The following is a 24,098-nucleotide window of genomic DNA, read 5'->3' on the forward strand; positions in this document are numbered from 1 at the left end:
AATTATTTAATAATAATGAAGAGTGAGATTGAGAGGAAAAAAACAAGGTACGTTTTGAATTTTTACACCCCTTAAGAAATAATAAATTAAGTGCATAATTTACTGTGATACCTATATAAATTGATGCATATTTTATTGGATTTGAGAAAATGATTTGAAATGAGTAATAAATATTGTGGGTATAATAGGAAAAAAAATGTCTTCTCTTGATTTGCGTAAAGTGATAAGTAAAAATAAAAATTTATTTTTAATATACATGTCAATTAAAAGTGAACGAAGGGAGTATAATATGTAGTATTTGATTTACACGAGGTAAACACTGATAAATTTTAATTTTTAATTTTAACTTTTGACTTTCTAAAAAGTTTTTGGGAGAAGAGATTTGGAGCAGGGCAAGCGTAATAAAAATATAAGTAGTATTATATTAGGGATTGTTTGGTAGGAAACAAGTTATTTCGTGATTAATTATATCGGGATTAGTTATACCATCCTCCTATAGGGATAAAAAAAATACTCCCGGGATTAATTATGCCACGATTTTATTCCAACCAAATGTAAGATAAACTCATCTCGAATTTAATCACGGGATTAATTATCCCTTATCCCTCGTATCAAACGAACCCTTATAGTGCTAACAACCCTCAGGTTGCTTATACCGGAGTAAGAATTCAACCAAAATAATTTTACATTTATCTCGGAATTATTATTCATTATCCTTGTAACCAAGATTTCATATTTCATATCTCTTATATATTGTTGCTGTTTTATTACGCATTTTTACATAACTAATGTATCATCTCCTATTGCTTCTTTTGAGCCGAGGGTCTCCTGGAAACAGCCTCTCTACCCTTCGGAGTAGGGGTAAGGTCTGCGTACATACTACCCTCCCCAGACCCCACTTGTGGGATTATACTGGGTCGTCGTTGTTGTTGTTGTATCCTTGTAACCAAGCGACCACTTTAATAGTTTTCAAATAATGTGATCTCTTGTTTACATGTTGGGATTTTTCTTCAATATTTTACTGAGTTAATAAATGCATAGTAAAATTCATGGAGTCACTAATTTTCGAGCTAGTATTGTAACATCATAATTTGAATTGTAATCTTTTAATCACTAGATTGTCTTTTAGACAAATATTTGGATTTCAAAAGGGTATTATGAAGCCTAGTTTTCCTTTTTTTAAACTTAGCATTATGTAGTAATAAGAGTATTAGCAGTAGTATAGAGGTTTTGCTGTTGAAGTTACTTTTTGTTATGGTATTCGTAACAAGTATCTTTTCTCTTCATATTTTATATAATATCCTAGTTTAATTGCCAAACAAAAAAATAAGAATAAGAAATCAATAATCCAAAGTAGTGAACTCTTTGGGGTCTTTTGGTTGGAAATAAGTTATCCCGAGATTATTTATCCTCGGACTAGCTATCCCACCCTATGGCCTCCTATAAGAATAAAAAGAACACTACAATCCTGGGATAATTATTTATACCGTGATTTTATCTCAACCAAACATGGGATAAAGTCATCTCAAATTTAATTCTGGGAATTATCCCTTAAACCTCGTACCAAACGAGCCCTTTAAGACTGCAGCAGATGTGATCATTAGTTTTTAAAAAGATAGATCTATAGGCTCTCTTAGTATATTTTTGTTTGCTAAAAAAGAGGGCAGCCCGGTGCAGTAATCTTCCACTATATGCAGCGTCCGCAGAAGGACCGAACCACAAGAGTCTATTGCACATAGCCTTATGCTAAAGTAGAGAGTAAATATTTTGGATCAGAATTGGCCAACTAACCCTATTCCAAATTTCCAATTGACTCAAAGTATGAGTTTGCAATATCATATAATGAAACTAAGCAACAAATAATAAGACAAGATAGGGTTGCTCGATGGTCAGCACCCCAACTTACAACCCTAGCACCCCAACTTACAACCCTATGGTCATGGGTTCGATTTACCAAAGGAGCAATAGCTCCAACAAAGGGGATCAAAGGGGAGTGGAATCAAAAAAAAAGAAAAAAGTACACGAGCACGTAAAGAATAACTAAATTTTGATAATGCTGACAAAGTTTACAATTCCAGAGAATGATTGATGGCTGCTGGTAAAACCAGCATCTTGATTGTATTCTTCCCTAATGATAGAGCATTATTAAAACAATCGCGCAAATCGTCATCACAGGCAATCCATATATAATCATTATCTTCATCCATATATTTTGTTCTAAATTTTCCAATTGGTAGCTGCAATCTTTTATCCAATTCCTTGTCCAAATCTTCTTTTCTTGAGAATGAGTACAGCTTAAACTTCATCATATCATCTCCATATGTAGCCTTTACTGTGATGCTGCTGCTGCTGCTATTCCCATGATTTTCATGTGTTGAAGTAGTTGCTGAAGTTATTGCCTTCTTCTTCTTTGGAAGCATATTTAATGGCTGGTAATCTGACTCGCCGAGTGTCTTCTTTCGTTTTGATAATGGCCACCTTCGAATACCATATTTTCTGCATAATCGCTTCAGTGTAGACCGACTAACTGAAACAAGCAAAAGAAACAAAGTTCAACTTCTATACATTGCACTGTAATGATATATTTATGTTGTTAGGTCACCTAAAAGATAACTATAGGTAATTGTCCATAATAAGGGAAATTAGTAAGCTGGATAATAAGACAAACAACCTGCTACAACATGTTAATTACACTGAAAGTATAAAGTTGTTTACGTCGTAAGTTTACATAAGTTAAAATTTAAAGAAAAATTGCTTGGAAATTAATTCCTGTGGCCTCATGCAAAAAGGTTTCCTAATAGACAAGGTTATTGATTTGTGGGAACCAACTTATATAGAATCCATTGGAAGACCTTTGTATTTATTTAAGTTTGTAATGTGCCCCTCGCGTGCAGGCCTGACTTTTTTTCTTGGACCAAAAACAACGCGTTTCTTTATACATTTTGTTTCTTTAAGTCCGCAATGAAGGCTGTGATTAGGGCAGCCTGGTGCACAAAGCATCCCACGTTCTCGCAGGGTCCAGGGAAGGGCTGCACCCTAAGGGGTGTGATGTAAGCAGCCTACTCTGATGCAAGCATCAGTGGCTGATTCCATGGTTTGAACCCGTGATATATAGGTTACACGGAGAAACTTTACCGTTGCTCCAAGGTTCCCCTATATGAAGGTTGTGTGATGCCAGGTTAAAATGCTACCGGGCGGCCATCTGTGCAGCCAAATCAATATATTCTTTTTTTGTACCTAAAAAAAGGTTGGAATGAAAAAGAAAAGAACTTACCCTGAAGGCTTTCAGCTGCATCAGAGAGGTTTTTGTTAAAATGTTGTTTGAGATCATCATAGTTTACAGTGTCTTTAGTTCTTGTTCTGCTTTCTTTCTGAAAATGAGTAACACTGACACATTGCTTCTCTGAAATAACTTGTATATCAGTATTTAAGACATCGGACTGAACCATAATTTGTTGCTGTCCATTATCCACCGAGTTTTGAATTGTGCACTCAGATATAGCTGCATACGAAAATAAAGTTATCGTCATTGATTTCAGCAGCAGCATTTGTTAGTCCTTCAAAATTTTGATGGAAAACATGATAACTGCCTGAATAACTAACAACAAGTATTTTGATTCTACCTTCTTTCTCGGTGTGATTTTCGTTGCCTTTCATTAGCCAGTTCCTCCTCTCCTCATCGCACAAGACTTCTGGCATAAACAGACTTTCTCTAGTTTGACATATATGAAAATAATCCACATTCTTATCTGAATACGCTTTGATAACTTGAACACTTGAATCATGTCCTAGTTCTTGACCAGAAGCAAATTTGAAGTTCTGAAAATGTTGTCCCATTGTAGACAAAATTGATCCGAGCAAGATTTCTGGATCTCCGTTATCAGGGGGAAGAAACAGCTCCAGTATGTAGACTTCAACGCCATTTTTCAAACAAATAGCAAAAGAACTAGTTAATCCACACCAGCGCGCATAATGTACCAATGGATACTCAATTATGCTGAATTCAGTTATGTTCTCGCAATAGCACAATTTTCCAGAAAAAAATGCTTTCCCAACAACCCCCTGATCTTTCTGCAAAGGTTGTAACTTAGAAATGTCCCGGAAACATAGCATATCATCGTAATAATAATCGTCATAAACATGGTCATTAGCATCCATTTCCTCATCTGCAACATAGTACACTTCATTACTAGCAGAAATGACATGCTCAGTGCAGCCCCTATACATGCCATTGTGGTCCATTTCCAAATTCTTACACGGAATCCAAACTCGAACGAATGGCAACTTGTGTGTTTCCCGCACGATTTTTAACATCCTTTTGATTTCCTCCCTGTCACTTTGTTTCCCTTCTTGTACCTGCTTAGACAGGAGTATTGTTCATATGAAAAGTACTAATCCTGAGATGGATGAATGATCAAAAGTATGAATTTCAACTTACTTTTCTACCTTTTTGGAGATATAATTTAGGACATTTGAGATCTACTCCCTGCAAAGAGATCAAAATATTAGTACAACAACAACCCAGTGTAATCCCACAAGTGGGGTCAGGGGAGGGCAATGTATACGCAATCTTACCCCTGCCCTGAGAAGGTAGATAGGTTGTTTCTGATAGACCCCTCGGCTCAAGGAAAGACGAAAAAAGAAGCAGTAGCAGCAAGCAATAACACCAGCAAGATAGTAAAAACGAAGCGAAAGAAACAACAACAAGGTAATAAGAAAATTGAAGCTTGGAAAGTACAAAATCTACTAGCTAATCTAATGCTTGAAACTCTATGGAACCTTAAAATGAGAGTGAAACGCCAAAAAACTTGTGTCTACTAACTTAAAATTCTATATCTGTATCCATACAAAAGCTACAAATAAGGAGATAGGGCGAACCTCAAGCGCGTTTAGTACTTTTTCAACTTCATAAGTCAAGTAGCCACCTTTCCAAACTGTAACAAGTTCAATCACACCAACACATTTTTTCCCAATAGGTTCAAACACAGGCAGAGCCAAATATGTCCGGACACCACACCGGACAGCATGATCCCTCATTGGAAACTCTTCGTTCGTGTAATATCCAACATGAGTACTTGATTCTGGCAATTTTTCCTGGAAAACTCGTGCAGGCGGACCAAAAAGATGAGCTTTTTCTGTTCCTTGTTCACCACTTTCACCCTTATTATTAACACTATATTTATAACCTTGACAGTGCTTCCTATACCAACACAGTCCTTTATATAGATATCTAAGACCAAATGGTTGTCCTGCAGTTGTTAAAAAGTTCCTACCTTCAATCTTTTCCAGCCCCCAAAACTGTAGTAGAATTACTTGGGATGTTTCTATTCTCTGAAGTGCTGCTTTAATCTTTTGCTTTACAGCTTCAAGAAAGACATAAATCAGAAATCCCAAAATATAGTATGAAAAATAAGCAAGTTTATGTTCTATGCACTACAAATCATGTTAAGCCGACGTATAAAAAATGTAACGGACAAGAGGGGTTGCTCCGATGGTCAGCACCTCCAGCCTTCAACATGTGGGTTCGAGTCACCAAAGGAGCAATAGCTCCAATAAAGGAGATCAACGGGGAATCAAAGGGGAAGGGAATTTAAAAAAAAATGTAACTTATCATGACAAACCTAATAACATAACATAGAAAGTAAAGTAATAATAATCTGCTATAACCAGTTAAATTGCACTAATAGTGTAAAATTTCTTCACACTATCAGAAGTAAAAATGGCAGGCCGGGTCGCAAGTCATCTCGCATTAATGCAGGATCGGGGAAGGACCGCATCCTAAGGGTATGATATAGACAGCCTACTAAGCAGGGGCGAAGCTATATTACCCTAAGGGTGGTCAATCTTTGTCGAAAAATGAGACAGCGTATATAGGTAAAATATTACGTTTTAGAGGTATATACCATATATTGAAACACGCTTTCTTTAAAAAGAAAAAATCGACTTCTTTCAAGTTTGAACAACCTTACGGAAATTTCTAGCTTCGCTGACTCTAAGGCAAGCATTAGTGGCTGCTTCGACGGCTCGAACTACAGGTCACACGGAGACAACTTTATCATTGCTCCAAGGCTCCCCTTCGGTGCATATAACTTAAATCCAAATCACAAAAAGAAAGAATAGGGGATTGAAACTACTTACATGTTTCTATAAGATTATTGGTAAAGTTAGATTCAGTTTCATTATTGCTCCAGAAAACCATCAAATGGAAATTAGAACGTTCTTCTGAACAGGATAGTGATTCTCCCATATAATTCTTGAACTCAGACGAGGTATATACTTCGTAAACAACATCATCATTGACAGGAAACTGAGATTTCTCAATCCCTTGCATCCTACTGTATTTGCAAGCAATCAAAAGGAATATTTGTTTAAAAAGATATTGTCTTTTTTAAACTGATCAAAAAGGAAAAAATTTTAGTCGAATTCATAGATTATAGTAACTCAGGCTAGCTGCCTTGTTTGACTTAGTTCTTACATCTGCAACAAGTCTACGATTTCTTAGATTTTAAGATATTGGTTCACTGAATTCTGGACACGTGTCATTCATTTTTTTTTTCCGTTGGTTGATTTTACTTCGAAGTTGTCAAATCCTTTAGTTCTAATCATCCACGGTTCAACTTTCAAATATTAATTATCTCGGAATTAATTATCCTAAAACTAGTTATATCAAATTCACATGGATTAAAAAAACATTATAGTTTCGTTTGGTTGGAAAGAAGTTATTTCAGGATTAGTTATTCAACCTTTTTGTGGAGATAAAAAAACACTACAACTCCGGATAACTAATCTCGGAATTAATTATACCGCAATTTTCAACAACCAACATGGGATAAACTCTTCTTAAATTTAGTTCCGGAATTAATTATTCCTAATCCGTCATATCCAGGATAACTAATTTCAAAATTAATTATACTACCATTTTATCTCAACTAATGAAATAAACTCATCTCAAATTTAATTCCGGAATTAATTATCTTGTATACCTCGTACCAAACGAGCTAGAGTTTTGTGATCGCAACAAACCTAGGAGGCTAGGACGTTTTAATTAACATGCAGATAGTACGACTTCTCATTTTGTTACGACAGTACTTCTAGGTTCCAACCAATTAATTATGCATCACTCTGAAAATAATTGAGATAAGCTAATATGAATCTTTTTTGTTCATATAAAAACATATCAAATGGAAAAATAGAATTTGCATAGTGAACAAAAAAGAGGTGGAAGTTACACCAACAAAAATAAAAACTTATAGCCTTAGGCTTACAACAAGAATACAATTGAAAAAGGAAACTAAATAAGAGGTGGAAGCTACACCAACAAAAGCAAAAAACTTATTTCCCTAGACTTACAACAAGAATACATTTAAAAAGGAAAACTTTCTACAATTTCAGATGAGCTGCCATAAACAAAACCTACACTCCACATGGACAAAACCCTAAGCACTACAAGAATGGTTTTTACTAGTTTTATATATTTACAACCTAATTCTAAATCATTCACCTGAGCTCTCACAGGAGCTCCCAAGGTTGGGCATTATATCATGAACCAACAACCTTACTACGTTGCTGCCCGATGATCTTGAGATATCGACACATTCTTGCAGGTCTGCATCACACGCGATTAAAACCCACTCATGGTCATCGTCGAGGTACTTGATATCGAAAGTCCCCATCTCTAACTTTAGCCTCTTGGCTACTTCCTCCTTCAACTTAAATATACCAGAACTTAAAAGAAGTCGAAATCTTATGATGTCTTCCCTATACGTTGCTTTTATTGTAACGGATGTTACTTCAGGCCTGGTAGAAAACTGTGGCATATTCTCAGCAGGAAGAGAAACTTGATCCTTAGCAATTCCATTAGAACACGGTGGGTTAGTCCAACTGTATTCGGGGACACGGTCATCAAACATAGCATCTCCAGCCGGACAAAGATTTCTCAGATCATGTGAACTCCCTGCATCCTCAACTAGCATTCCCCCAAATAGTTGCTGGGTGTGTTCTGGAATATAAGGCCCAGGCATTAGGAATGCAGTGGATAAATTGATTTCTCCTGTGGTCGGACGAGCTGGTTCCGAAGAGCCACCCACTTTTACAGACGACTCCTGTGTAGGTGAATTAACCAACTCATTCTGAGGGGAAGATTCATTTGCAGGGAAAGGACTACCTTGGCATGAACCATGGGAGGTAGGTGTCCCTGCACTCTCTTCTCTCGAGCCACTACCCGTTCTGGACCTATGTGACCCTTCACGCACAAAACCATTCTGCTTCGGAGAGAGCTCTTCATTCCCAATAATCCTACTTTCCAGCATTTGATTTGAGGGTTCGGCTTCTTCATGACGTCCTGGCATTCCCTGGTTGGAGAGCTCATTCTTCTCTTCATGGTACTCGGAAGCATTACACGGTGAACCATTCATGCCTGCAGGCCAAGAAATAGAACCAACAGCAACAGGAAGTGAATTTGGTGCAAGAGAAGTCAGGCTGAATGTTCCATCAGCTCCTTGCACTGATTCAATTACACGTTTTAGCTTTGAAAGGGACCGGTTAACCTTGTTTATCTTGCGAGATGGCCATCTGGAGATCCCATGCTGCCTGCAAATGCGCTTCATTGTAGTTGGACAAACTGTATATGCGAGAACATTAACGAGAATAGTCAAATCCGCAATGACATGGTAAAGGACAAAATGCACATTTAATTAAGGAAAAAATAGTGAAGGATAAGTTCCTAATAATTTGAAAAACATACCACCAAGACTCTTCGCAGCATCCTTGAGACTTCCAGCAAAATACTGTTGCAAAACCTCTAAGCTTATTGTTTTCTCAGCTTTTCCACGTTTTCTCTCTGATTTCTTACCAATGCCTTTATTCTCAGAGAAAGAGGCATGATTATGGGCTTCAGCTGTACCATTTACGCCCTCTGCAACTTTTGCAACATTCAATTCCACAGGGGACTCTTGCTCTTCCATTAGATCGGGAGGCACCCTTCCATTTACTACACTAGCAGGCTGAGGAAGAGATTTGGTTGTTGGCACAGATTCAAGCCTAGAACCAAGTTTATCTTCCGTGGATGCTTTGATAACCTCAACTGAACCCCAGTCATGCTCAAGTTCCTCCCCAGAAGCAACCCTAAGACTCCTAAAGTGCTGCTTCATCGTCAATAAGAGTGAGTTCAGCAAAGCTAGCTGGTCATTGTAGTCTCCATCGTTTGGTGGCAGAAAAAACTCTAAAATGTAATCATCATTGCCAGTGTAAGTGCTCCTTAAGCAGATTGCAAAACAGCTGGACAACCCAAACAAACGTGCATAGTGCACCAAAGGGTACTCCGTTTTGCAAAATAGCCTTATATCTTCACAGAAACATGATTTTTGAGAGGCATATGCCCTTCCAGCTACTCCCTGTCCCTTTTGTAAGTGATGCTCGGCACAGGCTTCACGAAAACCCCACATGTGAGCATCAACCACATAAAATGAAACATCCGTTGTGGACATACAGACCTGTCCCATGCAGCTTCCATCAAAGCTACTGCAACTCTTTTTCAACCCACCACCATCAGCCAGAACACTGCGATGCCTGCATGGAACCCATGTCTGAGCCAGAGGCAATTTATAAGTTTCACATACAGCTGTTAATATCTCCAAGATCTCAACCAATGCATTCTGCCGACCTTCATTACAGATCTGGTTCATAGAATACCCAACGACATAGACTTGTTCAGACAACAAAGAACAACAACTTAGATGAGATGTGTCCAGAATTTTATTTTTGCTCACCTGAGTGTTTGGGTGGTCCAATATCTCTGAACTTTTCAGATTCACTGCCTGCAGAAAAACTGAAATCACTTAAAAAAGGAGCTCATCTTCAATGTAGAAAAAAAGGACTGGAAAAGCTATGCATTTGGGTTACATGATGATGCATCTTACTGATAAAAAAGATGATAACTACTTAAGTACATATCAAAATAGTTAAAAAAAACTAGATGATAATTTGATATCCTATGCAGTGAAGAGCGCATGCTCTAATGCATCTTCATGAACTGGCAAAACTATCAAAATTTCCTATTCACTGCAGGAAGGGAAGCAATCGATTACATGCACATGGAAGGAAAAGACAGATGTGATCTTGAACAGGGAGACTCCAGTTCATCAGAACACATCTAACAGAGTCACAAAATCTCCAAAAGAATGATGAATACACTAATAGAAATACTTTCAGAAGTCCTTTACCAGCTTTTGCTCACCACAAGAAAGAAACTTCCCCTCCAGTCTGTGATTCTAGCATACAACTACTGACACAGCTTTATAGTATATACTTACAGGTTACATGAGATTCATTCTTCATCTCATCATGTACTTAATTAAATTTGACATCGGGTTATTCATCCAGATTCCCTAAAAACTTTGGACAGTGGCTTGTTGATGGTCCACCAGTATGAGATTCTGGCACCAATATGCAGCAATCACAAGCAAGATACAGGTTTTCAAGAACCGCCTCCTTTAGTTGTTCTTTTATGAGTTGAAAAGATACTTTAAAATGACTGCTAGAAAGATGATACGGCGAGCCAGAAGAACTTCAGCTAAGTCTATCCACTAAAATTTTAGCTGTTCCTTTAACACAAATGTGCACTTCTGTAAAAAGCATATAATGATGTATGGCGTAGTGCTTAAAATTTGGAAATCTTTTCGCCACTTTGATCTATGAATATAACCTCAGACAGTAACGAGTATGACAAGATTAATAATAATTTAGCATTCAAACACCACAGAATTGGCGCAGCAGACAAGCTATCGAGTGTCAGTGACCAATTAGTCAGAGAGATATGTAATAGAAAGGGTACAAGAGCCAACCTCAAGTGCTTTGCATACTCTATCAACTTCAGGAGCATAGTTGATTTTCTGGGAGGTCATTATGATCTCCAGTACACCAACACAAGACTGACCAGATGGTTCAAATACTGGCAACGCCAAAGTTCCTCGAACATTGTAATGCAGGGCGTGATTAAGACGAGGGAACTCTTTACTGGAATAATACTGCACATTTGGAGTCCATTCTGGCAATTTTTTCCGGTAGACACGGCCTGGAAGTCCTAGAACTCCATCAGTCTCCCCATCCACAGCAAACATATACATCAACGAAACCATTCGATACTGATGAAGCCCGTTACAGTCGGGGTCAAGAACAAAGGGTTGCCCTGAAGTTGTAAGCATGTAACGACTGCCATTCTTAACAGGTGCCCAGACCTGAGCTAACACTCGTTCTCCTGTTGATTCTTTTAAGTATCGAAGTGCCTGTGTCATCCTCTCCTTGATTATACAAGACCCATCCATACAATCTAAAGGGGTTAATCCCATAATTGGCGGAGGGATTCTTTTCTTATCATCAGCGACAGACAAAGCTTCAGCTGCTGCCTCATGATCGCCAGTATCTGCTCCAAACACAAAAGGATATTAATCTTTCGTTGGTGTCAACAGCAAAATGATGTCAATTCTACTTCACTTAGAGAAACAACAACAGCTAGGACTTAATCCCAAAAATAGTTCGGAGTCAAATATATAAATCATCTAATCCACTTTGCGTGCACATAAATCAAAGAAGCCTACATAAATCAGTCGGTATAGCTAGTCCAAGGGAGTTTATTTGTAGAAAGACTATTGCAATCCATAATAACATTCACACATACATAAACAAGTGCTTGTACATCAAATATGGGTATTATTGGACAAAAACCTACACAAAGAGTGACAACTTAGTTTAGGTCAATGTTTAAAGTATGAAAGAATAACAAGTTCAAGTTCAAAAGAGAAAAAATGCATAGTCTGATCTTGTGCTAGATCTTTTTGTGTTTTTATGACAATGGTATGAGGACCAACTTGCGCGCACATCAACTATTCCACCGGGTACCTGCTACCACCCCTCAAAACTCGTATTGGGCAACTCTATCAACCAAAACTTAGACAGATTGGAAAGAAATCACTAGTGTTTATTGCTTCGGCTGAAATTTAAATCTGATACCTCACGGTTGTCCTCTCCCACCTCATAGGTCAATGTTTTAGGACAAAACTTGTTATAGCGCAATCTTAAGCTTATAGTGTTGAACTAACCAAGAGAAAGCCCAATTTTTTCCGCAATTAAACTACATAACTAATATAACTCGTACTGTTTTATCATGAACTGAGCTAAAAGAATTGTTACTACTACTTTCTTTCTCTTCAAAGAGTCAATAAAATTTTTGTGAAGTCAACTAATTCCACACATAGTTCCAAAAATGTTGGAAACAACAAGTATAATAAGCCTTAGGCTTACAAGTAAGAAATCTAGGGTAGCTAGAGAGGCGGAGACTGGCGGTGGAGAGAGCATTTCCGGTAGACGGCTTATTATCTTCATTTTCATCAGAAAAAGCCCAAAGAGGAGAACAAGGCTGTTCAGAAGCAGTAGTCGATACGAGAAACGGCGACATATGATTATTAGAAGCAGCTGCAGCCGCAAAGATCTGATCGAATGACCAGGAAGCATCGAGATCCAAATCGAGATCCATCATCAACGACGGCTCTCTTTGATTTTGATTCTCAGCCGCCACCGTATGCTGCGTCGTCGTCGTCGTTGTCCGCGGCGGCGGAGTGAGAAAGTCCTTTGGCTTTGAACGGAACATGTGATTCATTTCTTCTTCCGGCTCCGACATTGAAATGGTGATGATAATGATGAGTTTCTCTCTCTATATGTATTTGAATGTATGTGGCGAGAAGCGAAGAGTTACAAAGATGACGAAGAGGATGACGATAACGGTTAAGGGAAATTGCGGACTGTGATTCCATTGAGAATTGGAATCTAATGTAGCTGTAATATTACTTACTATATTTGTGCCCAAGTTTTATCCATATAACAATTGCAAAGAAATTATTCTCTGCACCACTTTCCACCTTATTACGATATATACTCTTCTCACCAAAATATCCTAAATAAAATTCTAGATATGGGTATTCGGGTACACAAAATATTTTGCGTTCAAGGAGGATTCTGAAACTCTTTTCAAAGTTTAAGCCTCAGCAATCTTATATTAGCATGTTTGGCCAAACTGCAAAAATCAACTTATTTTGAGAAGTATTTTTTCTCAAAAGTACTTTTGGCGAGAAACAGTTTATGTTTGGCTAATTAATTTGAAAAGTATTTCTGAACAGCAATTAGTGTTTGGCCAAGATTTAGAAACTGTTTCTAAGTGTATTTTTCTCTAAAGTGCTTTTGAAGATAAGCTATTTTTTTTTACTTCTCCAAAACTGCTTCTGCTTTTCTTTAAAAGCACTTTTTTCCTTCAAAAAACTTGGTTGAACACCTCAATTTTGGGGAAAAACACTTCTGGCTTAAAGAAAGTACTTTCGGCTCAAAAAAAGCTTGGCCAAACAGGTTATTAGTTTACTCCCATGTAGCCGGCCATAACCGTGTCGGGAGCCAAAGGTTGTTGGCCTTTCACTAATTCGAACATAAGTGTGAACTTTTTGCAAGTTTTAGCAAAATTGTGCTACGTCCAGCAGTTGCACCCCATTGGCACTCACAAAATGTCATGCGGAACGGTACTCCTCCAATAATGCATCGATCCTTTCGACTATCTGCCCTAGCGGAAAGGGAATGAAGACTCGTGGAGAAGTTCAGCTTTGATTTGACCGCAAGAGTAGAAGTAAGATATTAAAAGGCAATGTCGACATCCTAACTAGATGCAAGCGTTTGTGGCTGATTCTACGGCTTGAACTCGTGACCTATAGGCCACATGGAAATAAACTTTAACATTATTCGCTCAACTCACTAATACGATATTCGAAATCCACTAATCAAAAATTAATTTAAAGTTGAGATCATTAAGGGGATTGCAAAATTAATTCAAACTCACACTACATATATTGGCTTGCGTATTTGAAATTCATTGATCAACTCCTCTTGATTAATTTAAATTTGTATCGCATAGAAATCGTTAAAAGGAAAAACGTATTAAGAGAAGAATTGCTTTCTATCAAAAGAATAATATTTTCAGGACTTGAATTTAAAATTTTTAGTTAAAATATAAATAAAAAAATCCATGCATCTCATCACATATTTGGTAGTTCGAGATCCTTTAGTAAATTACAAAAGATTCCACCATTTCCTTTATACTTTCTTAGTTGTTGGAAAGTTTACGCAAATAAGTGAAGATTCTGTCTAATTGTAGATAGGCCGTTTATTATAGCCCGTTTGGCCGCAAAAATCAGTTTATTTTGAGAAGTGTTTTTTTATAAAAGTACTTTTGGTGGGAAACATTATTTGTGGTTGGATAATTAGTTTGAAAAGCACTTCTGAGCAGCGATTAGTGTTTGGCCAAGCTTTAAAAAATTGCTTCTAAGTGTATTTTTCTCAAAAATGTTTCTCAAAAAGTGCTTTTGGAGAGAAGCTACTTTTTTCTGCTTCTCCAAAACTACTTCTGTTTCTCCTCAAAAGCATTTTTTCCTTCCAAAAGTTTGGCCAAACACCTCAATTTTTAGCCAAAGTAATTTTGGCTAAAAAAAAATACTTTTGGCAAACAGGCTATTAATCACTTGTTTCTATAGCCTTACGTAAAAGGAATTTTCAGAAACTACTATTGTTTAGTAGCTATTAACTTTCTATAGTTATAATATATATATATATAATTACTTCCTATAGCTATTATTTAGTTGTTACGGTAGTGTAGTTGTATTCATGAATACAGCAGCAAAAAGCGCTTAAAAATCAGGGTAGTCCAGCTGTACGCGCATGTATTCACATGTATTCGCGCCATGTATTCATGAATACAGCAGCAAAAAGCGCCTAAAATCAGGGCAGTCCGGCTGTATGCGCATGTATTTACATATATTCGCGCGTCATGAATACAATAGTAAAAAGGCTTAAAATCAGGGCAGCTCAGCTGTATTCACATGTATTTACATCATGTATTCATGAATATAGTAACAACAATCACCTTAAAAATAGGTATGTCCAACTGTCTAAGAGAGAGAAAAAACATATATAGTATATTGCATGCCTTATTGCATACCTCAATAGTAGTATATACCATAAATATTTATTTTGCTATAAAATATAAAAGGTAGCTATAGAAAACAATATTTTAAAATAATTTTGATTTATAATAAATAGGGTGTATACCTTTACTATAGGAGGTAAAATTTCCTACATAAAATCAATTTGCATATTAAAATGTTACTGCATTTTTGCTAAAAATATGTCTCTCCTTTTACGTAGGAGTAATTAATTTAGTTTGACTTAGTGATTTTTTGATTCCTTCTAATTTTGGAGGTGTACATTTGATTGATTATTTGAACTACTTAGGTCATTCTTTTAGCTAGAATTCTTGTTAAATAGATAGGGCAACACGAAACCAAAATAAGCTCGATTTGACTTGATTTGTTTACTTATGATTTGACCCTCTAATTAGACTTACAATATTTTGGTTTCATACAACGTATTATGTTGAGAAATTTAAAATATAATTACTCAAAATATATAGAATAAGCAAGAGTTAATTTTATCGATGGTCATTGAACGTTTGTGTTTGTTACCCAAAAGTATCTTTTCTTTTTTTTTTTGTTACGTAAAAATCATTTAACTTTGTGTTCATTACTCAAAAGTCACTATTTTTTTTTGTTACAAAAAATCATTTTACTTTGCTCTAGTTATCACAAAAATCACATTTGCCAGATTTTATAATATTTTTACTTGAAAAGTCTATTATGCCCTTGATATTATAAAAACTTCATATTTACATAATACCTTCTATATTATATACTATATAATATATTTGTGACGACCCGGCTAGTCGTCTCATGAGTTATCGCCTCGTTTTTTCCCATTTATGCTTCTTTATGCTTTGTTTATCCGTGTTATGTGATATCGGGTTGGTCAGATCGAATCCGAAATGGTTTTGGTAAGGTTTGACACACTTAGTCTCTAAAAGTAGCTTTAGAGTTAGAAAAGTCAACCGAAAGTTGACTTATTGTAAACGACCTCGGAATTCGGATTTTATGGCTCGAATAGCTTTAGGTGATTTGGGACTTAGGAGTGTGTCCGAAATATTTTTGTGATGTCCGGTGTAGAATTAGGCTTGAATTGGCGAAAAATAGTTTTTGGCGATTTTCGGTCAGTAGTGGAAAATAGGCTATTGGGGTCGTAATGGAATTCCAACAGTTGGAACAAGTTCGTAATGTCATTTTGGATATGTCTGCAAAATTTCAGGTCAATCGGAGTTGTTTTGGATAGTTTCAGCGTCGTTGGTGTAATTTAGGAATTTCAAAGTTCATATGCTTGAATTTGATGTGATTTTGGTGTTTTGATGTTGTTTTTGGTATTTCGAAGGCTCGACTAAGTTCGAATAATGTTATGAGACGTGTTGGTACATTTGTTGAAATTTCCGAGGGCCTCAGGTGGATCTCGAAAGGTTAACGGATTAATTTAGAATATAAGAAAAGTTGTTGCATTTTTCACAGCAACATGAACAGTAACTCGGGTGAACAGTAACTCAAGTGAACAGTACTCGGGTGAGCAGTAACTCAAGTGAACAGTAAAACGCGTGAGCAGTATTTAAATAAACCTTCCGCGACCATTAAACTCTTTTACACCATTTTTGAACAGGAAAAGAGCTTTGAGGCGATTTTGAAGAGAGGAAATCATTGTTCTTCATTGAGGTAAGGATTTTGGACTCTAAAACTCGATTATTTGTGATTAAGGAACAAAATATCAGTGTTTAATTCATGAAAATTAGTAGAAAAATGTGGAGTTAGGGCTTGAGATTATGGACCTTCTAGGGATGATTTGAGGGGTCAAACGAACTCCGATTTTTAAGTTCTTTATATGTATGGACTCGTAAGATGATGAAGAATATTTTGGTATAAAGTTTCTCCAGTTCTGGAATGCGGGCCCGGGGGTCGGATTTTGACTGATTTCGGGTTTTGTGCTTAAAATCGATATTTTTCAATTGGAATTCATTCGCTTAGCATAATTTGATGATAAAAATCTGAACTTGGAAGATTTGGAGCACTCGGAAGTTGGTTAGAGAGGCAAGTGTGTTGCAGAGTAGCTTTTCGGGCTAGTTCGAGGTGAGTAATGATTTTAAATGTTGTTCTAAGGGTATGAAACCCTGGATTATACAACGTTCGGCTGTGTTGAGGTGACGCGCATATTAGATGACGAGTGTGGAGTCGTGCACCATCGGGGATTGTGACTTAGTCCATCCCGAATGACTATTTTTCTATGTATTTGGTAGTTAATTGTTTGATATTATTATATTTTGGGCTAAATGTCATATTTGGGCTTCGTGCCAACTGTTTGAACCCTTAGAGGATCGTTAACGATATTTTCCTCACTGTTTGATTTCATACTTGTGCTCAGTCATGCCAGATCTTTCAATGTTTTCAAAACTCAGCTATGTTAATCTGTTTTAGAAACCTTAAATGATGTTTTAAGATATTTTGAGCTGAGCTGCATATTTTTACTATTGCCCGAAGGTCTTATGAGATTCTGACTGAGTAAGGTCGAGGGCCTGTATTGTGAGGATATTTTTGGGTCGGGCACGCCGCAGCAGTGATACACTAATTATGATAATGAGGCCGAGGGCCTCAGATTGTACGCCACGAGGTGGCTTGATATTGATATGAGGCCAAGAGCCTGTTTATGATGCCACGAGAGATGGCTTGATATTACGCTTGGGCCGTAAGGGGCCCCACCAGGAGTCTGCACACCCCTAGTGAGTGCGGGTACCCATTGTGATATGAGATATAGCCCAAGGGGTGGTATTGTTCTGTGATATTGCCCAGGGGGCTGATTTGATGTTATCGTGCCCGAGGTTATGTGTTTACCATTCCTAGTTGTTTTCTATCTATTGTTGACTTCTTAAAAAGGTGTATTTATGAGATTTTATTATTAAATTGTGTTACTGATTTTGTTATGTCTCTGATAGCTAAATGTTGTGTTTAACGTAATTTTATATCGTTCAGTCTTCATTTATTCTTGTTACTCACTGAGTTGGAAGTACTCACTTTACTCCATGTACCTCAGTGTGCAGATTTGGGCGCTACAGGTCCTGCTACTGAGGGTTGACAGTTTCAGCAGATCTTCGGAGGTTTACTAAGTAGTTGCTTGGCGATTCGCAGCCCAGTGCAACCTCCCTCTATCTTATTTCTTTTCTGATTCAGTTATTTTGTAGTGGAGTAGACTTTCAGGCTGGTAGTATTGTTTTAGATGCTCATGACCGGTGACACCTCGATATCGGGATATGTTGGCTTTTATTTCCGCAAATTATACTGTTAAATGCTTATTTTGGGATTTTATTTCTGATTAAAGACTTAGTAGTTATTATTTTAATTACTTAAAGTGAATTGGAAGTGAGTCGGTTGGCCTTATCTTCACGAGAGGCGCCATCACGATCGGGTTGGGTTTAGGGTCATGACAAATTGGTATTAAAGCCTAGGTCACATAGGTCTCACGAGTCATGAGCAGGTTTAGTAGAGTCTCGCGGATCGGTACGGAGACGTCTGTATTTATCCTCGAGAGGCTGCAGAACCTTTAGGAAAAATTCCATATTCTTGAAATTCTTGTCGTGCGAATTTGTTGATCCGAGAACTAAACTTCTGTTATTCTAGTCTCTCACATATGGTGAGGACACGTGCTACCGGTCAAGATAGACGACCATCAGTACCATCACCTGGAGCCACTAGAGGCCGAAGACGCGGTCAAGGCCGTGGTAGGGGCAGAGGTGCAGCCCACACAGCAGCTGGGGCAGCACCTGCAAATCCACCAGCCGCCACAGTTCAGGATCAGGTCCCGGCTGTGGACGCTCCAGCAACACCCGCTCAGACACCAGCTGTGCCCATTGTGATTCTGGGTCTTCAGTAGACTTTGGCCCAGATATTGACCGTATGTACAAGTCTTGCTCAAGCGGTCGCTGTTTCTACTACCGCAGCCACTTCTTAGGCAGGGGGAGGCTCTCAGACTCCCACCGCCCACACACCTGATCCGGTGGTTCAGGGAGTGCAGACATCGGAGGCATATCCAGCCCAGCCGGTTGCAGCTGCTCAGGATTATGTAGTTCCTACTATGCCAGAGGATGAGTAACGCAGGTTGGAAAGGTTTGGTATACTTCAGCCTCCGACCTTCAGTGGTGTAGAGGGCGAGGATGCCCAAGGTTTCTTAGATAAGTGTCAGAGGATGCTTCATATAGTAGGTATTCTGGAGACCAGGGGGTCGCTTTCACTACTTATCAGTTTTCTAGAGCTGCCTTCACTTGGTAGGAGGCATTTGAGAGGCGTAGGCATGTTGGTGCAGTACCTCTTACTTGGCAGCAGTTCTCCGTTCTCTTTCGGAGAAGTATGTGATGCAGTCTCGTAGGGAGCAGCTGCGTAGGGAGTTTGAGTGGTTGCATCAGGGAGAGATGATTGTGACGCAGTACGAGATGAGGTTTTCTAAGTTAGCTCATCATGCGATTTGGTTGGTCCCTACAGATAGAGAGAGGATTAGGAGGTTTGTTGATGGCCTCACTTATCAGCTTCACATTCTTATGACCAGGGAGAGGGTGACTAGTGCTACGTTCGTGGAGGTTATGGATATTGCCCGTAATATTGGGTCTTTTCGTCGCTAGGAGCGAGAGGAGAGGGAGGCCAAGAGGCCTCGAGGATCTGGTAGTTATAGTGGTGCTCCATCGAGAGGTCAGTTTTAGCACAACAGAGGTCGTCCATTCAGGCAGGCTCAGCCAGCTCGCCTACGTTATTGTGGGATGCCATCGGGTCATGGTTGTCACAATTCTCAGCAGGGCCAGTCATCACTTAGTGCCCTTCCAGCTCAGAGTTCATCCCGTGCTTCATCAGTTCAGAGCTCATCTACGCCAGGTGCATCTGCTAGTCACTCCGGTGCGAGGGTTCCCTTCAGTCCCCTTCTCCAGCACCTGGGAGTTGTTATGAGTGCGGAGAGATAGATCATATGTGGAGGCAGTGCCCTTGTCATCACGTGAATTCATATCAGCAGAAGGGTCAGTCATCGACTTCAGCGCTAGTTGCTTCATCATCACCCGCCCAGCCAGCTAGGGGTGGAGGTCAGTCAGCTAAGGGTCGCCCTAGAGGGGGGGGCTGATCAGGTGGCGGTCAGGCCTGTTTCTATGCACTTACAGCTAGACCCGATGTTATTGCTTCTGATGCTGTCATTACAAGTATTGTTTCAGTCTGCCACAGAGACGCCTCTGTATTATTTGATCCCGGTTCCACCTTTTCTTATGTGTCATCATACTTTGCTCATTATTTGGGTATGCCCTGTGAGTCTCTGGTTTCTCCTGTTTATGTATCTACCCCGGTGGGCAATATTGTTATTGTAGACCGTGTGTACCGGTAGTGTACGGTGACTATTGGGGATTTGGAGACCCGTTTAGATCTGTTATTATTGTGTATGGTGGATTTCGATATCATTTTGGGCATGGATTGGTTATCTCTGTGTCGTGCTATTCTAGATTGTCATGCCAAGACAGTCATATTGGTTATACCAGGTGTGCCACGGATCGAGTGGTGAGGCTTGACTGATTATGTTCCCAGTAGGGTAATCTCCTTCTTGAAGGCCCAGCGTTTGGTTGGGAAGGAATGTCTTTCATATCTAGCCTTTGTGAGGGATGTCGGAGCTGAGACTCCCAGTATTGATTCTGTTCCAGTTGTGAGGAATTTTCCCGATGTGTTCCCTGCAGACCTTTCGGGCATGCCACCGGACAAGGACATTAATTTTGGTATTGACATGGTGCTGGAAACTCAGCCCATTTATATTCTGTCGTACCGTATGGCACCAGCGAAGCTGAAGGAGTTAAAGGAGCAGCTTCAAGAACTCCTTGATAAGGGGTTCATTCGGCCTAGAGTGTCGCCTTGGGGCGTGCCGGTTCTATTTGTGAAGAAGAAGTATGGCACTATGAGAATGTGCATTGATTATAGGCAATTGAACAAGGTTACAGTTAAGAACAAGTACCTTTTGCCTCGCATTGATGATTAATTTGACCAGCTTCAGGGAGCGAGAGTGTTCTCCAAGATTAATTTCCGTTCAGGCTATCACCAGTTGAAGATCAGGGACTCAGATATTCTCAAGACAGCTTTCATGACCAGATATGGTCATTATGAATTCTTGGTGATGTCTTTTGGGCTGACTAATGCCCAACAGCGTTCATGCATTTGATGAACCGCGTGTTCCGGCCTTATCTTGACTCGTTTGTCATAGTCTTCATTGATAATATTCTGGTATATTCATGTAGTCAAGAGGAGCACGCGAAGCATTTGAGGGTTGTGTTGCAGAGATTGAGGGAGGAGAAACCTTATGCAAAGTTCTCCAAGTGTGAGTTTTGGCTCATCCAGTGGCATTCTGGGTACACGTGGTGTCCAGTGAGGGTATTCAAGTTGATCCAAAGAAGATAGAAGCAGTTCAGAGTTGGGCCAGGCCGTCCTCAGCCATAGGGATTCACAGCTTTCTTGGTTTGGCGGGTTATTATCGCTGGTTTGTTCAGGGATTCTCATCTATCGCATCGCCCTTGACCAAGTTGACTCAGAAGGGTACTTCATTTGTATGGTCGGACGAGTGTGAGGAGAGCTTTCAGAAGCTCAAGACAGCTTTGACCACAACTCCAGTGTTAGTTTTGTTGTCAACTTCAGGTTCATATACCGAGTATTGTGATGCTTCAAGGGTCGGTATTGGTTGTGTATTGATGCAGGAGGATAGAATTATTGCTTATGCTTCTCATCAGTTGAAGCCACATGAGAAGAACTACCCCGTTCATGATTTGGAGTTGGCTGCCATTGTTCACGCGTTAAAGATTTGGAGGCATTACTTGTATGGTGTGTCTTGTGAGGTGTTTACTGATCATCACAACCTCCAACACTAGTTCAAACAGAAGGATCTCAATTTGAGGCAACGGGGGTGGTTGGAGTTGCTTAAGGATTATTATATCATTATATTGTACCATCCGGGGAAGGCCAATGTGGTGGCCGACGCTCTGAGCCGAAAGGCGGTGAGTATAAAAAGTCTGGCATATATTCTAGTTGGGGAGAGACCTCTTGCAATTGATGTTCATGCCTTGGCTAATTGGTTCATAAGGTTGGATATTTCCGAGCCTAGTCGGGTGTTGGCTTGTGTGGTTTCTCGATCTTCCTTCGTCAGTAAGATGATCCTCATTTGCTTGTCCTTAAAGACAGAGTTCAGCACGATGATGCCAGATATGTGACTATTGGCAATGATGGGGTGTTGAGGATACAGGGCCAGATTTTTGTGCCCAATGTAGATGGGATTCAGGAGTTGATTCTGGAGGAGGCCCATAGCTCGTGGTATTCCATTCATTTGGGTGCCGCTCAGATGTATCAGGATTTGAGGCAGCACTATTGGTGGAGAAGAATGAAGAAAGACATTGTGGAATTTGTAGCTCGGTGTCTCAATTGTCAGCAGGTGAAATACGAGCATCAGAGACTGGGTGGCTTGCTTCAGCAGATGGATATTCCAGAGTGGAAGTGGGAGAGTATCACTATTGACTTTGTAGTTGGACTTCCACGAACTTTGAGGAAGTTCGATGCTATTTGGGTGATTGTGGATCGGCTGACCAAGTTCACGCACTTCATTCCTGTGTGTACTACCTATTCTTTAGAGCAGTTGCCAGATATCTATATTTGGGAGATTGTTCGGTTGCATGGTGTCCCAGTTTCCATTATTTCAGATAGGGGCACTCAGTTCACTTCGTAGTTTTGGAGGTCTGTGCAGCGAGAATTGGGCACTCAGGTTGAGTTGAGCACAACTTTTACCCTCAGACGGACGGGCAATCCGAGCGCACTATTCAGATATTGGAGGACATGTTGCGTGCTTGTGTCATTGATTTCATTGGGTCATGGGATCAGTTTCTACCGCTTGCAGAGTTTGCTTACAACAACAACTACCAGTCGAGTATTCAGATAGCTCCATATGAGGCTTTGTATGGGAGACGGTGTAGATCTCCAGTTGGTTGGTTCGAGCCCGGTGAGGCTAGGCTATTGGGGCAGACTTGGTGCAGGATGCTTTAGACAAGGTGAAGGTGATTCAGGAGAGGCTTCGTACAGCGCAGTCGAGACAAAAGAGTTATGCTGACAGAAAGGTTCGGGATGTGTCCTACATGGTTGGTGAGAATGTTCTGTTGAAGATTTCACCTATGAAGGGTGTTATGAGATTTGGGAAGAAGGGTAAATTGAGTCCTCGGTCTATTGGGCCTTTCGAGGTGCTTAGGAGGATTGGGGAGGTGGCTTATGAGCTTGCTTTGCCACCCAGCTTGTCAAGTGTGCATCCGGTATTTCATTTTTCTATGCTCCAGAGTATATTGGGGATTTGTCTCATGTTCTAGATTTCAGCACAATTCAGCTGGATGGTGACTTGACTTATGATGTAGAGCTAGCAGCTATTTTGGAGCGTCAGGTTCGAAAGTTGAGGTCAAAGGATATAGCTTCAGTGAAAGTGCAGTGGAGATGTCGGCCCGTGGAGGAGGCTACCTGAGAGACCGAGCGGGAGATGCGGAGCAGATATCCTCACCTATTTGAGACTTCAGGTATGTTTCTTGACTTGTTCGAAGGACGAACGTTTGTTTAAGTTGGGGAAGATGTGACGACTCGGCCAGTCGTCTCATGAGTTACCACCCAATTTTTCCCCATTTCTGCTTTTTTATGCTTTGTTTATCCGTGTTATGTGGTATCGGGTTGGTCGGATCGAATACGAAATAGTTTTGGTAAGGTTTGACACACTTAGTCTCTAAAAGTAGCTTTAGAGTTAGAAAAGTCAACCAAGAGTTGACTTATTGGTGAACGACCTTGGAATGCGGATTTTATGGCTCGGATAACTTCGTTACATGATTTGAGACTTAGGAGTGTGGCCGGAATATTTTTGTGATGTCCGGTGTAGAATTAGGCTTGAATTGGCAAAAGTTAGTTTTTGGCGATTTTCGGTCGGCAGTGGAAAATAGGCTATTGGGGTCGGAATGGAATTCCGACAGTTGGAACAAGTTCGTAATGTCATTTTGGATATGTCTGCAAAATTTCAGGTCAATCGGAGTTGTTTTGGATAGTTTCGGCGTCGTTGGTGAAATTTAG

At 39.5% G+C, this 24,098-nt stretch overlaps 2 protein-coding genes across 4 annotated transcripts; both read right to left on the reverse strand.

Moving 5' to 3' along the window:
* Positions 1 to 2,030: 2,030 nt before the first annotated feature.
* Positions 2,031 to 6,481, reverse strand: LOC107824853 (protein NLP6). Of its 2 annotated transcripts, XM_016651662.2 has the most exons (7): positions 6,139 to 6,481; positions 4,879 to 5,363; positions 4,439 to 4,486; positions 4,257 to 4,356; positions 3,624 to 4,166; positions 3,275 to 3,502; positions 2,031 to 2,527 (listed from the first exon to the last, which is right to left on the reverse strand). In XM_016651662.2, exons 1-7 carry the CDS (start codon positions 6,329 to 6,331, stop codon positions 2,067 to 2,069), a joined length of 2,058 nt encoding a protein of 685 aa, XP_016507148.2. In that variant the 5' UTR covers positions 6,332 to 6,481; the 3' UTR covers positions 2,031 to 2,066. The 2 variants fall into 2 exon arrangements, with proteins under 2 accessions (XP_016507148.2, XP_016507147.2); XM_016651661.2 differs by having other exon boundaries at positions 3,624 to 4,356.
* A 662-nt stretch (positions 6,482 to 7,143) lies between these two features.
* Positions 7,144 to 12,842, reverse strand: LOC107824854 (protein NLP6). 2 transcript variants are annotated; one of them, XM_016651663.2, is made up of 5 exons: positions 12,298 to 12,842; positions 10,842 to 11,419; positions 9,768 to 9,815; positions 8,744 to 9,674; positions 7,144 to 8,620 (listed from the first exon to the last, which is right to left on the reverse strand). In XM_016651663.2, the coding sequence occupies exons 1-5, from the start codon at positions 12,671 to 12,673 to the stop codon at positions 7,494 to 7,496; spliced, it is 3,060 nt and encodes a 1,019-aa protein (XP_016507149.1). In that variant the 5' UTR covers positions 12,674 to 12,842; the 3' UTR covers positions 7,144 to 7,493. The 2 variants fall into 2 exon arrangements, with proteins under 2 accessions (XP_016507149.1, XP_075083547.1); XM_075227446.1 differs by having other exon boundaries at positions 8,744 to 9,815; positions 12,298 to 12,829.
* Between the last annotated feature and the right edge of the window lie 11,256 nt (positions 12,843 to 24,098).

The sequence above is a fragment of the Nicotiana tabacum genome, chromosome 1 (assembly GCF_000715075.1).
Source record: "Nicotiana tabacum cultivar K326 chromosome 1, ASM71507v2, whole genome shotgun sequence".
NCBI lineage: Eukaryota > Viridiplantae > Streptophyta > Magnoliopsida > Solanales > Solanaceae > Nicotiana > Nicotiana tabacum.